The sequence below is a fragment of the Nanorana parkeri genome, unplaced genomic scaffold (assembly GCF_000935625.1).
Source record: "Nanorana parkeri isolate BGI_ZX_2015 unplaced genomic scaffold, ASM93562v1 scaffold1485, whole genome shotgun sequence".
NCBI lineage: Eukaryota > Metazoa > Chordata > Amphibia > Anura > Dicroglossidae > Nanorana > Nanorana parkeri.
Window position 1 is genome coordinate 158,103 of NW_017307753.1, and position 15,543 is coordinate 173,645.

A 15,543-nucleotide genomic window follows, 5' to 3' on the forward strand; every position below is an offset into this window, starting at 1 on the left:
GATAATGTATAGAACAACATAGCTCATACAGTACAGTGGTTGGAGTGCAATGGTCAGGCTATGTAAATGCACAGAGAAGCACAGTGGTCAAAATTGCCTCCTTACATTGGCATTCAGTGTGCCCCCTTATTTGGTAGCCAGTGTCCTCCTTTAAATTGGTATTCAATGCCCCCCCCCACATTGGCAGTCAGTGTGCCCCCTTGCATTGGTCACCATTGTGCCCAGTTGCCTTGGTAGTCAGTGTTTCCCATTGCATTGATCATTAGCATGCCCCCTTGCTTGCATTAGTGGACAGTGTGCCCTCTTGCACTGATGATCAGTGTGCTCCCCTTAAATTGGTGGTCAGTGTGTCTCCGTGCACCAGTGGTCAGAATGACAGCTTGCATTGATGGTCAGTGTGCCCCCTTGTATTGGTGGTCAGTTTGCACCCTTGCATTGGTGGTCAGCGTGCCCATTTATATTGGTGGCCAGTGTGCCCCCTTGTATTTGTGGTCAGTTTGCCCCCATGTATTGGTGGTCAGTGTGCCCTCTTATATTGGTGATCAGTTTGCCCCCTTGTCCTGGTGGTCAGTTTGTCCTTTTATATTGGTGGCCATTGTGCTCTCTTATACTGGTGGTCAGTGTACCCCCTTCACTCTTGTATTGGTGGTCAGTTTGCCCCCTGTATTGGTGGTCAGTGTACCCTTTTATATTGGTGGATATGTCTGTCCCCTTGCAGTGGTGATAGCCTCAGTGGTGTATTTTGGTTTGGGGCTGCCCTAGGCAAGACAAAACTCAGGCACCAAATTCTGCCCCACCTCTTCCTGTTTTAGACTTTTTCCGTAACCTGTCAGTCGCTGGATACAGCACACATGCTGTATCCAGCTTTTGACATGTTCTGCTATTAGCGTAGCAGAAAAGCTGGGGTCTCAGGTGGGCTCTGCAGGGTGTTAGGTGGGCTATGCAGGATCTGTGGTGGGCTCTGTGGGGTCTATGGTGGGCTTTGCAGGATCTGTGGTGAGCTTTGCAGGATATGTGGTTGACTCTGCAGGGGCTATGGTGGGCCTTGCGGGGTCTATGGTGTGCTGTGAAGTATCTCTGGTGGACTCTGCAGGCTCTCAGGCTGCAAAGCCCACCATAGACGCCGCACTGCCCACCTGAGACCCTACAGAGCCCACCATAGACCCCACCATAGACCCTGCAGAGCCCACTACAGATCCTGCAAAGTTCTCTGAGACCCTGCAGAGTCCACCACCGATCATGCACAGCCCACCCGAGACCTTGCAGAGCCCATCTGAGACCAGCAAAGCCCACCACAGATCCTGCACAGCCCCCCTGAGACCACGCAGAGCCCACCACAGATCCTGCACAGCCCCCCGAGACCCTGTGGAGCCCACTACAGATCCTGCACAGCCCTCCTGAGATCCTGCAGAGCCCACTGAGACCCTGCAGAGCCCACCACAGATCCTGCACAGCCCCCCGAGACCCTGTGGAGCCCACTACAGATCCTGCACAGCCCTCCTGAGATCCTGCAGAGCCCACTGAGACCCTGCAGAGCCCACCACAGATCCTGCACAGCCCCCCGAGACCCTGTGGAGCCCACTACAGATCCTGCACAGCCCTCCTGAGATCCTGCAGAGCCCACTGAGACCCTGCAGAGCCCACCACAGATCCTGCACAGCCCCCCGAGACCCTGTGGAGCCCACTACAGATCCTGCACAGCCCTCCTGAGATCCTGCAGAGCCCACTGAGACCCTGCAGAGCCCACCACAGATCCTGCACAGCCCCCCGAGACCCTGTGGAGCCCACTACAGATCCTGCACAGCCCTCCTGAGATCCTGCAGAGCCCACTGAGACCCTGCAGAGCCCACCACAGATCCTTCACAGCCCCCTGAGACCCTGCAGAGCCCACCATTGACTTCATAGAGCCTACCACAGATCCTGCACCATAGACGCCGCACTGCCCACCTGAGACCCTACAGAGCCCACCATAGCTCCACCATAGACCCTGCAGAGCCCACTACAGATCCTGCAAAGTTCTCTGAGACCCTGCAGAGTCCACCGCCGATCATGCACAGCCCACCCGAGACCTTGCAGAGCCCATCTGAGACCAGCAAAGCCCACCACAGATCCTGCACAGCCCCCCTGAGACCACGCAGAGCCCACCACAGATCCTGCACAGCCCCCCGAGACCCTGTGGAGCCCACTACAGATCCTGCACAGCCCTCCTGAGATCCTGCAGAGCCCACTGAGACCCTGCAGAGCCCACCACAGATCCTTCACAGCCCCCTGAGACCCTGCAGAGCCCACCATTGACTTCATAGAGCCTACCACAGATCCTGCAGAACCCACCTGAGACTCTCAGGTGGGCTGTGCAGAATTTATGCTGGGCTCCGCAGGGTCCCCTGGTGTGTGATCCTCTTACCTGTATCTGATGTCTTGAGCCACCAACTGCTGGACCTAGCCTCCTTCTGTACTGCGGGGATGCGGCCTCCTCGGTCGCACGACTGGCACTTCAGGATCGGGGTTCCTCTGCCACCCGACTGGAGCTGCGGGGATCCGGACACACCCCCTTCTGCCGCTCCTCCTTCTGCCACTGCTGCTCCTGCTCACCGTCCTCTCCTCCTCGATTAGGCAGTCGAGGCTGCCGAATTCTGTGCAGCACAGCTCACCTGACCGTTTTTGGGGTGGTATTTTTGCCACCCCCTTGGAAAATGCCGCCCAAGGCAAAGGCTTGTTTGCCTCGCAACAGATACACCCCTGGGTAGCCTGTCACCTTTTATTGTGTTCAGTGAGCCCCTTTTATTGGTTGTTATTTGCCATTGTCCCCCATTTCTCTGGTGGTCAGTGGAAGTTTCAATGTTTATCTCAGCTGTGCCCGAGTTTAGCAACGCCCATGGGGAAGGTAAAATGAGTCCATTGTCAGTGCAGTGCTGTAATCTCTGTGAGCGGTAATAAGTACCCGTATTCCACTTATACAGTACTTAGCACTCATGCTCTTAACATTAAAATAACATCCGTCATTAAGTCCACTTTAATAATAATATTAACAACCTAATAATTTCAGTTTGAAACACATACAAACAATAAATAGCTTTGTGTAATATTTTGTTGCATTCTGCTTTTATTTTTTTTTCCAGGAACAAAACATAAAAGGTTTTCTATATACTACAATACAAACAGGACAGAGAACATGCTGTACTATAGCCATTTTAGGCTTCAACATTAAATCTCTATAATAATAAAGGTTGCATATAAATATTCATGCACAGCCTATCATCTTAACTGTCTAGTGGTCAGACCCACACAATTCAAAATGATTCTTTAAAACGACTTATAAGAAACACGCAACTCCTCCTACTTACTCAAGAACACTACTTTGGACCCCCTAATTCTCTCCAGGCAATACCACTTTCCTTCTAAAGCCATCAAAATCCTCTGTAATGAAATGGTACAAAACATTTCCAATTGACAACCTCTATGAGAGATTACTTCATGGATATCAGAATGTCAGACGTTGTACATCAAATGAAACCTGGAGGGAAATGCAATTTCGCATTATGCATAAAGCGTATTGTGCCTATGATTATATTTTTAAGATCAAAGCTCTGAGCCCATACTTGCAAGCATGCCCAACATGTGATCTTTCAGGAGCAGACTTGTTCCATTGCTTATGGAATTGTACACATATATCATTCTATTGGACAGAAATAACTACCCTCCTTACTAGGATATTGGAGATTCAGATACCTAAGGAACCCTGGTTATGCCTATTCAGTTACTGGGAGCCACCTCCCACTCTCAAGACCGATAGAGCAATGTTGTTGTATACCTGTCTCTTCCTGGCTAGAATAATGCTGATGAGATTTTGGTTATCTCCTAACCCACCTCCCTTGAAACAATGTTTGTCAACGATTACTGTTTTGATGTGGCAAGAACGTCTGGAAGCTGTCATGGACATTGATCGTCATACTAAAAAAAATGTCAATGGATGGAGTCCCTGCAGATACTGATTGGTACCTGGAGGGGGAACTGCGAGGCTCATTGGGGAGACGAACTCTGACTGAATAATTGGTCAAGGCATCAAGGGAGGTTGGTTGCTGATATCCTCTTTTACAATACCGCATTGGAAAAAGGCGGGACTCTCACTTATTGGAGATCTACTGATCAGTATCTTCTTCCTTTATCTGAGACAGGTTGATGTGGAGGGACTTTGAGGCTTCTATTCCATGTTCTATATTACATCTTTTTTGTCCTGAGGAGGGGACCGTTCTATGAGGCGAGGCTGCAACAGTTGGTGAGTTAAGGTTGAAATTTAGATTGTTTACCTGTTTTATTGTTTTAATGTGTTCTATTAGGTTACTTCCAGACGTGGAATTTGCATTTTAGTTTGACTTGATCACCAATAGTATTTGGAAAGGAGTAGTGTTGATAGGGGCAGATGAGAGATTCATTTATCATATGTTGTTAATAATACACTTCTTGATTCTCCTGTTTGCTCGTTTACATCTTAACTTATCTACTCCGATTTCCTAAAATACCAAATCTACATACTACGATATCTGGTCATATCTCTAAGCTCTCAAACTCTCTATTTACATTGGTATTATATCTGTCAATGTAACTTTCTGCAAACAAATAGAGAACAAAAAAACGAAAAAACAAATGTAAAGAAATCGTACTTTAATTGCATGGAAAAGTTGTGAATCTGTTTAAATTTAAAAAAATGTTTTGGAAAAAAAATGACGTATAAAATCCAATAGTAGTGTAAGTAGTACATATCCCCAGTAGTGTTGTTTTGTATTTAGAGTTTTATGCGTTTAAAGGATTTTTTAGATGTGAAAAGACAACTATCACAATTTAAAGTAGATGTAAACCCAACCCCCAAAATGTCATATACATTTTAACATTCTAATGTGATTTTAAAACATTTTTTTGAATATGTTTAAATCTGCAGCTTTCATTAAAGTAATATATCGTAATCCTACCATAGAAGTCCTTGTACAGGCACTTCCTGTTATTGGGTGACAACACTCTGTCGCTGACTCCCGTTGTGATCCTGCATTGTAAACCCTGTCACATGGTCTTCTGATGTAGACAATTGATAATTCCAAGACACATTTCACAGGCATGGTACACTCTTTATCTTTCAGGAACCTGTCCCAAGAAATGCAATAAAGCCATCAATGTAGTGCATGCATGTAGGCATGAAGTCACTGCGAACCCGTCGCAAAAATGCCATGAAGCCATCAATGTAGTGCATGCATGTAGGCATGAAGTCACTGCAGAAGATCAGCAGAACTGAGATACAGCTAAGGGGTAAAAGAAAAGTAAAAACAAGATTAAAAAAAAATTGCAGTTTATTATACACAGTGCTTTGTGTTCAGGTTCAGTTACCTGTACAACTCAGTTGTCCCACCTAGTGGCGAAGCTAGACATTCCGCCACCCGGGGCAAAGACCCAAAGTTTGCCTCCCGGGAGAAGTTCTCCATCCACACACAGCCGCCCCCACCCCACACTCCTGGGTTCTCTTCTTTTGTTGCAGCGGCTCCCTTTGTGATCCACCATAGAGGTGAGGCTTCAAGTCGCCTCATTCTCCAGTACTGCTTTGTTACTTAAAGGAGAACTATGAGATGAGTGATTTCCACTCACCTCATAGTTCTAGCCGACCTGTGACAATGAGACTGTCACAGGTCGGCTCAGTAGATCGGGAGGTGAGCGAACACATACCGGGTTCGCTCACCTCTCGATCCTGTCACGGCTCTCTGCCGTGACAGGGGGAGGAGCTGGATTCCCCTCTCCCCGCTCCGATCTGCCAGCGCTGTCTGGCGGAACGGGGGGGGGGGTACAGCTGGCTCTGCCTCTAGATAGGCAGAGCCAGGTGTCACTCACGCAGCTGGCCGGATCCCGACGTCCAAGTCGGGATCCGCTCCGGCTGCGGCTCAGTATACCGCAAGCTGTAGCTCGAGGTATACTGAGCTTAGGGTAACGGGAGGACACTAGTTTGTGTCCTCCCGTTACCCTAAGGAGAACTATGGGGAAAAACACTGACCCCATAGTTCTCCTTTAAAGAGCCACTTCTGGGCTCCCTTCTATTTACCCAGCAAAACCCCTTCTAATCTGTCATGGAGGAGAGACTTGAATGAAGTGATTTCACTTCATTATAATTGCTGTACATTATACAGCAATGCAGAATACCACTAGCTATAGAGGACTACAAATCCCAGCAATACATTATATAGCAATGCAGAATATTATGAAGCTACATACTCAGGGCCGGATTTACCCTCTCTGCTGCCCCAAGGCCAGGTTCCTCAATGCGCCCCCAGCTTTGTGTCGGTACGCGTATTCCGTCCCCAGCGATAATCTGCCCCCAGTTACACAACATGACCCAGAGCACACTGCACTCATCTCGCTGCAAGTGACCTGCAGCTGCACTTGCTCACACTAAAGCCTTCTATTCTGCCAATAGCTACTGTAGTGGGCTTTTAACTGATTCCTCCATCCCTCTTCTATGCCTCACTGCCTGCCACATACCTTGGATTATCCAGATGTCTGTCCATAGAAGAAATCTATCTACTATCTGTATCTGGTCCAGTGTCTTCTGTATCCCGTCAAATAAAAACTTTCTGTAGAAAGAAGGAAAAAAAAGCCCTTGCTCGTTGCTGATCTGTCACCAGCTCCTGCAACAGTGCTGCCATCTAGGGGAACCAAGGCACATTACCCCTAAGAGATCCCTGCGTGCAGTGTGTGTGGGGAAGGGAGGGGGTGGAGACTACTCTGCACTCTAGGCAGCCGGAACTAAAACTTAATGATCGGCTGCCGCAGCTCTGTGTTCTTCCGCGGCAGCCGAAATAGAAAAAATAGCCCCCACACTTCTGCTGTCAGTTGAGCAGGGGGTCCAGGAACAGAAGTAAAAAATCACTGTAGTGGGCGTCTGGCACTGGGACCTGCTGCTGTACAGGAGAGCCAGCTCTACCTCCCTCCACTTATGGAGCCGGTGCCGCCCTTCTACTCCCTGCCGCCCCGAGGCCTGGCCTCGGTGGCCTTGTGGGGAATCCGGCCCTGTACATACTCTATGTTGCTCCGGGGTGGTGGCCTGATATCTCCAGGGTCTCAGGAGGGCTGTGCAAGGTCTCCTCCTCCTAATGTGGCGCCCAAGCACATGCCCCTCCTGCCCCCCCCATAACTTCTGCCCTGGTCCAGCCTATATTATAAGAGACTGCTCTTGCCTTTAACTTCTTATCTTATGCTTCAAAAGTAGATGTAAACTCTAACTGAATTACATTTAGTTTGCTAAAGCACTGTGTATCATAAACAATTGGCATTTTGTTTTGTTTGATAAAGCACCGTTTTTACCTTTTTTCATCCTTTTCTGTATCTCAGCGCTGCTGATCCCCTCAAGCCTCTTTCAGCTGCTTCCTACATTTACTCGCTCCAGCATTGGCTGCGCATTATTGCTCGGATAGAGACAACACTGGACCATGCCAGATCAATGTGTGTTACATGTGACAAGGTGACAATGCAGGAGAGCAATTGGGTGACAGTTGCCACCCCATAACAGGAAGTGCCTGAACAAAGACAATCATGGCAGGATCACCAGGTATTATTTTAGTGAAAGCTGCAGATTTAAAATATTTTAAAACAACTTTTGAAATCATGTTAAAACTTACATGAGATTTCAGTGATTGTGTTTAGCTCTACTTTAATAAGTAAGCGGATACTTTGAACCCCACCATGCCCTCTGCTTGTCACATCTTCAAGGTAATATACAATCATCTCAGATTAATGTAAACTAAACATACTGGGTGTTTCTGGATGCATAACTATGCTCACCTATTACTCTCAGAACTGTAATTGTTTTCAGACCTAAAGTGAAAAATATGTGCTGTGGACACTCCGCCACCACCTTGACCCCCTTATCTTATATCTCACAATTAGACAGTTGCTTGATTTTATGTACACGTATTTCCTGTTCATAAGAATACCAACAACTATTGTTCTCTCTATTGTTGTTCTCTCATAGAAGTCAATGGGGTTGATTTACTAACCTTATAAACACACCACGAACATGTATACACCTCTGTAGTGTGTTCCCTCCCAGCATGATCTAAGGGTGGAATCTAAACACCTTTGTAGTGTGTACACACCCAGCAGGTGTGTTGTGCAAAGCCAAGCATGAATTGCAAGGTGATGTTGTGTAAATTAGCTCTATGTTGTGTTGCTTGCGTTGATGAATGCAGGAATGTAAATGCATGAGCTAACCATTTTTGTCTAAACTGTGAAGCAGCACTATATATGCATCATGTGCATGATTTTTCCATATATGGCATTAGTGGAAATATGCTTTTAGAGACTTTTTGGTTGATAAATACGTTTTGCTGTGTGAAAATCACACGCACCTGGTGTGTGTGTGTGTGTGTTTAGGTTAGTAAATCACCTCCAATGGCTTCAAAATACATCTTGCAGGTCTATTCACTAAAGGGTGAAGAGTTTGGAGAAGGCAGGAGAAGTGAACAATCTAGGACAAAATAGCCGATTTGGAAACATTCTCCAATTCAGCTCACTTTCCAGTTCAGCTATGTTGTCCTAGATTGTTCCCTTCTCCTGCCTTCTCCAAACTCTTCATCCTTTTGTGAATAGACCCCTTGGTATCTTAAGGCTCAACTTGAAGGTTCATTAGGCAAACTAGATGTACTCCACACCCCCTAACAACTGATTCCAACACCGACCTGTATAACGATTGAATGTAGGTCCTCCTAGCAATACCATCTTACTGACTGACCTACACCTCCTCCTAGTCCCATAGATCTATGACCTTAACGCAAGTATCCTGTCTCACCAACAACACACTATATCTGATCACTCCTCCACCCACCTTATCCAATTAGCGACTCTCCACTCCCCTCCATCCAAGTTACTACCCTTAGACCAGACACTTTCATGCCCATTCCCTTCTTCCTTGCTTTTCCCTTGTTTTCGACCACATATTACATGTTGCAGAGCCATTGACTTCTATGGCAGGCTACCTGCAGCAGCGGTGGCTCCTTGGCAGGGAATATATGCCGGAATTTACTTTGAATGCCTACGGGCAGCCATGTGCATAAGCATAGTGTATGCATGCTTATGTGCATAGTGTATGCATTGCATATGTGCACAGCCTTTTTTTCCCCTGTATGGATGTACTTTAAAATGGTCACATTTCAAATCATGATGAGAAAAATCAACAGAAAGATTGTGATTAACCATGAAAACCCACTTTAGAAAACCCACGATGCTCTGTGAATCCTCTGCCATGTGTCAACCTCTGGCAAAATCTTCAACATTCACTTACGGGAGTTTTGAACACTGTGGTTCCTCCTGCTGGCCCCTACTAAGACCTGTAGTGCCTTCATGGTCAGTGGGAGGAACCACTAAGCGCTGCAGGTAACACAGGAATTGGACATTCCCAGAATCCAACGCTGAAGATTTTGCCGGAGGCTGTACTGCTTGAATAGAACAGAGTTTGGACTCGCCACCATAAGTATTCAGTGTCCTTTCTCGCAATAGTCAAGCTTTCTACTTTTCTTCCAAAAGCAACAGTTGCTTTAATATTTAATTGCGTAACAAAGATTGTATAAAATTAACAGTTATAAATCATCAGTTTAAAAATGTATAAATGTAAATGTATAAAAAAAATGTAGACCAAAAACCCTCATAGTTTCCTTTTAAACTAAACCTGTGCTTAAACCTTATTGTGCTTAAAAAGAAGACAGAAAGAAGCCAGAGACAGATGGACAGATAAACAATGACTGCCTACATATTTCACTAAAGAGCGGAGATGTTAAGTGTTATATATTTTCTTTCTTTATTTACTATCAAATTTAAAAAATGTACTTTTTTAGTCAATATGTAAATAATACATATTAGTGTATTTGTATTCTCAATTCCAGCCAGCAAATGGAGCTCTAAGCTCATTTCACATGCCTTCCATTCTACTCTGTATTGTTTGCTCCGTGTTTGTTATTTACAGAGCTCAGTAGCTGAGGCTTATATTATGCAAGAACATGTTCAGGGGAGTGATTCACCCCCCACCCCCCCTTTCAGAAGTTTTAGTTAGAAGGAGACAGAAAGAAATACGCGATTGCTGTGCTCTCTGTGCACAAAACTCCTAATGCTCCTCACTGTTATGGGAACACCCTGCATTATCCGTGTATTTATAATACAATTATACAGCATATCAATAGTGAAAAATTGTATACAAAACAGTTTAACATGGGAAAGATTGAAGAACTCCTGGCAAGATTTGTATGAACTCTTGCAGTGGGGTTACTCCTGAACTGCAAGGGTTAACTGCTCATTTTGGTCTAGGGAGGAAAATAACAGAGTTATACTCACAAGATCCTCCGAGCAACCTTGCTCTTCGACCAGTCCCTTCCGTTTCTCTCCTCCTCCGCTGTAGCAGTCTAAACTCCCTGAGTCATTACGTTCTATACACTGTGTATAGGAGGTGAGGATGCCGAGGGACATACCATTGCTGGATTGTAAGAGGAGATAGGCAGGAGGGAGCGCTACCATATCTGGCCGGCTCAGAGGTTCAGGTGAGTATAACTTTGTTATTTTCCTCCCTAGACCAAAATGAGCACTTAACCCTTGCAGTACGGGGACAGCCCCACTAAAAAGGTTAATAAAAGATTAAGTTTAAGGATAGGCTTTCCTAAGAGAAATATGGACATTCCATTCCATTTCCCTCTGGAAAAGCTAGTTTTATGCTGATTCACTGGTTCCATTACTTTCTGAGTCCCTGGCTCGTAACAAGTATCCAGATCAGAAAAGGGGTGGGTTAGTGACCCAAATTATTCAACCCAAAGGATCATCATAACAGCCAAAGCAACTAGTTCCTGTAGAAAGAGAAAATCAACAATGGCAGCCTCCTTGTACAGGGTGACCGACAGAGTCGGACGGTTTTGGGAAAAAAAACAGTACTCTGTAGATTTTCAACTCGAAATGTATTTATTTGGACAAAAACAGAGGTCAAGGCATGCCATTTGAGTTACTTATTCAGTTATAAAAAAAATAATGTCATTTAGATAACGAACATCCTCTTGAACGCAGCTTTCAATCTTTCGCTTGAAATTGTCCATCACTCGGGCCAACAGCTGTTGATCAATCGTGAGCACTTCTTGTCGGATGGCATCCTTCAATTCATTCAAATTATGGGGTTTGTGAGTGTACACACGGCTCTTCAGGTACCCCCATAAGAAGAAATCACATGATGACAAGTCGGGAGACCTTGGGGGCCATGGCATATCGCCGAAACGTGAAATGAGGCGCCCGGGGAACATGTTTGAAAGAACTTCCATTGGCGCGTTGGCAGTATGCGCTGTGGCACCATCCTGCTGAAAATAAACATTTCTCATGTTTATTTGTCGTCTTCACAGGTCTGGTCGTAAAAAGTTGTTCAGCATGTAAATGTAACGTTCCGAGGTAAAAGTCACTGTTAAGCCATTTTCCTCAAAAAACATACGCCCCGATAATGCCAAAAGGGACAACCGTACACCACGCTGTAACACATGAGTGGAGAGGTCTTTCTTGAGATTTTCCTATGATTTTCAGGAGCCCAGTTACGAAGGTTCTGCTTATTTACTGTTCCATTCAAATGAAAATGAGCTTCGTTGCTCATCATGATTATGGCATTTTCATTTTCTTCCAAGATCACGTACATTCGCACAACAAAGTCTTTTAGTTGCTCGTAATCTCTCACATTGAGCTGTTGAACAACCTGCATTTTGTATGGATGGAATCTTAAATCTCTCTGTAAAATGGTTTTCGCTGATTCACGACTCAACCCTAACTCATTTGCATGTTTTCGAGCAGACTGTGCCGTGCTCCTAACCAGTGCCTCTCTCACACATGCAATGTTTTCCGGCGTCCTTGCAGTGCGGACGGGCCTGGTGATTTCTTGTTCATAATGTTTCTGGTTGTTCTGAAATCTTTAACCCACCTAAGGACCGTGTTGTGACTGGGAATGGCCCCATGTTGACCAACATTGAATTCTCGACGAAATAGCCGCTGCGTTGCGGTGATAGACTCACCTCTTCGAACAAAGCTTTCGTAAGCAAACAAACAATGTTGAAACGTCCGACTCCCATTGGTCACCCTGTATATTTGAATCTTTTGTATTTTGCCTTTAAAGGAATAATTCCTTTGGAAAAAAAACCTTAGATGTAAGCAAGAACAAGCATGATGGTCCATGAAACTTGCATCTTTAAAGTGTATTTCTACTTTTGCAGTTGAACTCAGGAGTTAAATCTTTAAAATGCATTCAAGTATCATACCTATTAACAAAAATGTATCTTATTTGTGTATCACTCAAATAAGATACACCAATCTGAATTGGTGCTGACACTGTCCTTCCTTCTGGAGGGTGACTACTTTGTTCCCCATGGTCCCTGTGTGTGTTGTAAAGTAGCCACCTCTCCAATATGGGCTCCCATGTTGTACTACAATGTTTAGTTTACTATTTTGTATTAAAGTTATTGTCTATCATGGGAATCGCCTTGGAGCGGTGACTACAACACACAGGGACAAAAGTAGCCACCCTCCAGAAGAAAGGACAGTGTCAGCACCAATTCAGAGATGATTTGAGAATCTACAGCTGAGTGATACACAAATAAGGTACATTAGTGTCACTTTAAGGTTTGACATGCTTGTTATCTATTTACCTGAAATAACACCATCTTTTATATTTTACAAAAAAAATGGGTTTTATTTTGTGTTTGTGTGCACTGAAATTGATTTTAGTATATTTCTTCCTAAAACATGGATTTGATAAACATTTGTGCAAATATCGTACAACATTTAAAAAAATGCAGCTAGCATTTTTTATTCTGCTTTAAAAAACATATAATTGTTTTAGGGTTTTAAGCAGTTTTCTAGCAAAAAATTATCAATTTGATCATGTATGTGGTTAAACAGAAATTTACATTTACAGGTGCTCTCTAAAAGTTCCATAGCATCAGCTGGTCTAAATAAATAAATGCATTATCATAATAATAATAATAATAACAATAAATCGTTATCTGAATATGTCAAAGTAATTTTCATTTCAGCATTTAAATTTTGGAGTAGGGTCTTTTACCTTTCACAATGGTTCTGCAGAAGAATTTCAATCAGTGTTAGTAATTTTGTTAATGTTCGGATTAAGGGGCTAAGATATAGTTGTAAGGACAGACTTTCAGGGCTAAAGTGTTAAGGGTGAAGGGTATGTGTTAAGGATTCAGTTTTTTAATTAACTGTTAGAAATTCATTTTTGGGATTAAGTGTTAAGTAAAGGGATCTAGATTGTTTTATTAGTTATTTTAAATTTGAAATGAGATGAAATGGACCAAAAACATTATAGTCTCCTTAACTATTGAAGCCAGAGGTGAATGCTTCCTTATTTCTGTTGTAACAGGATGCTGTATTTATTCATTGTTAAAGTGCGCAAGCATTAGGACCCAGAAGGATATGTTTCCCTGCTGTCCTCTGTGTCCATTCCTCACTGAATCTCAGCTCTGATGATTACGCACTGTGTGCAGCATTGAAACTTCAGCCAAGGATGTTGGAGAAGAGTACCTTCATTTACGACAGACTCCCACTGGAAACAAAAAGCATGAAACGCAGGTGGATCAGAAGTGGGTGGTAACATATTGCTTTCCTCTTTATTTGCATGATAATGAGATTGAGGATTTAAATAAGCAAGATAGGTCTACTATTAATGCCCAGCTCATGCAATCTGAGAACAACCTTTCTTCAATAACTATGAGAAGAATAGTACTATGGAAGATGTATATGTGAATAATAGAGCTTTACCGACCAAGCAGCTCTCCTGAAACTTTTCTAGCCATGAATGATGTCAGGGGAACCCTACTTCCTTCGGAGACAATGCCAACTAGAGGAGAGAATTTGTCACTGTTCTCTTATCCAAATGACTCTGTGGAAGTTACCAAGCCAAATCAATACTTTTTGCCTGGAAGCAATGGAACGTTGTATGGCTCTGAAGAGAGTCCTCCATTGCTAGTAGATGCCTGGTTGGTTCCTCTATTCTTTGCCCTTATCATGTTGGTGGGACTTGTGGGTAACTCATTGGTAATATACGTAATAACCAAGCACAAACAGATGAGGACGGTCACCAACTTCTACATAGGTAAGGCACAAGCCATTATATCATATTAAATGACAACTCTTTAATGATATTTAAAAATGTTTGTGTATATAATATTTAATTTAATATATTATATGTTTTTATGTTTTTAATATAAAAATGTTATAATTAATGTACATATATATTTCTATACATTGTGAACATTGATGTTATTGCTTATACTCCGAGAAGTAGTGTCACAGAATTACAATTCATTATAAGTTATGGTCTCTATGATTAAGCTTTTTTGGCCAAACATGTCAGAGCCTGTGGATCTTGTTATGGTTGTAACGTTTTAGATTCCTGGGAACAAACTTTTTTATATCAAGGTCCTGGCTGTTAAATGCGGCTTTACATACATTGGAATAATTATAAGCTTCTCATTAATTCACCTGTGCTCATGTTTAAAGTTCCACAATCTTCCTTTTGATAGTCAAGGGAATCAGACTACCCATGCTTTATAGCAGGTGGTGTTTAGTAATTTTTTTGGCACATATAAAATTTTACCTATGTATCCATCTCACTATCATCTCCTTCACTCTCCCTATCTGTATGTATACTCATGGAGTAGGTAAGTTCAGCATATTTTCAATTATTAGGATAAACTACCAGATAAGTAGCACTAAAAATGTTCATAGCTTAAGAACTTAACATATTTAGCAACCAACTAGTTTGCAAATATTAATAATTACAGACCAGTAAAATTAAATATATATTCAGAGGAGTCCAATCTAACCTTGTTCTGCATTTTCTTAATATACTACAGGAAACATAGAAGCAAGAGCATATATGCTTGTGATTAGAAAGAAGCAAAACATGTATATCTAATCAGCAAACATTCTCATGAGGCACTGTCAAACTTTGTAAAAGAAAAACATCAAAATAAAAATATGCTTTGAGTTGATGTCTGTCTAAATAAGTCATGAAAGCTAATTACAGATATCATTGCACTGGACCAAGGCAAAGTGGAGGTAATGATCAAACTAACCAACCCATTCCAGCTGTCATTTTCTAGTGCAAGGTAGAAAACTACATTTCTAAATTGTTGCCATAGGAAGTTTTTGTCACGTTTCTTTACTGAAACAGCCTGACTCTATTCTAGATAAATATCAGTAATAAATCAATACAAACAAAATACATGTAAAGGAGGTGCATTTTTTATATTTGAAAGGGTATAATGCATTGATTCTTTTTTATTGATTTATTTATTAATGAATGATTTTTTTTAAATGTATTTATTAATATCTATCTATTTATCTAATATCTATCTATCTATCTATCTATCTATCTATCTATTGATAGATGGATAGATATATATCTATCTATCTATGGATAGATAGATATATATATACATATATTTTTTTCTTATTAAATTAATTATATTTTATGTACCAGGTGTA

The 15,543-nt window shown here is 42.8% G+C and overlaps 1 protein-coding gene across 1 annotated transcript in view; it reads left to right on the forward strand.

Moving 5' to 3' along the window:
- The first annotated feature begins 13,744 nt into the window (after nt 1–13,744).
- The window catches only part of LOC108798481 (G-protein coupled receptor 54-like), a 49,295-nt gene continuing 47,496 nt past the window's right edge, over nt 13,745–15,543 (forward strand). The window contains exon 1 of the mRNA XM_018570246.1: nt 13,745–14,146. Within this exon, the coding sequence (XP_018425748.1) occupies nt 13,846–14,146 (301 nt within the window). The 5' untranslated portion in view covers nt 13,745–13,845. The remainder of the gene's footprint in view (nt 14,147–15,543) is intronic.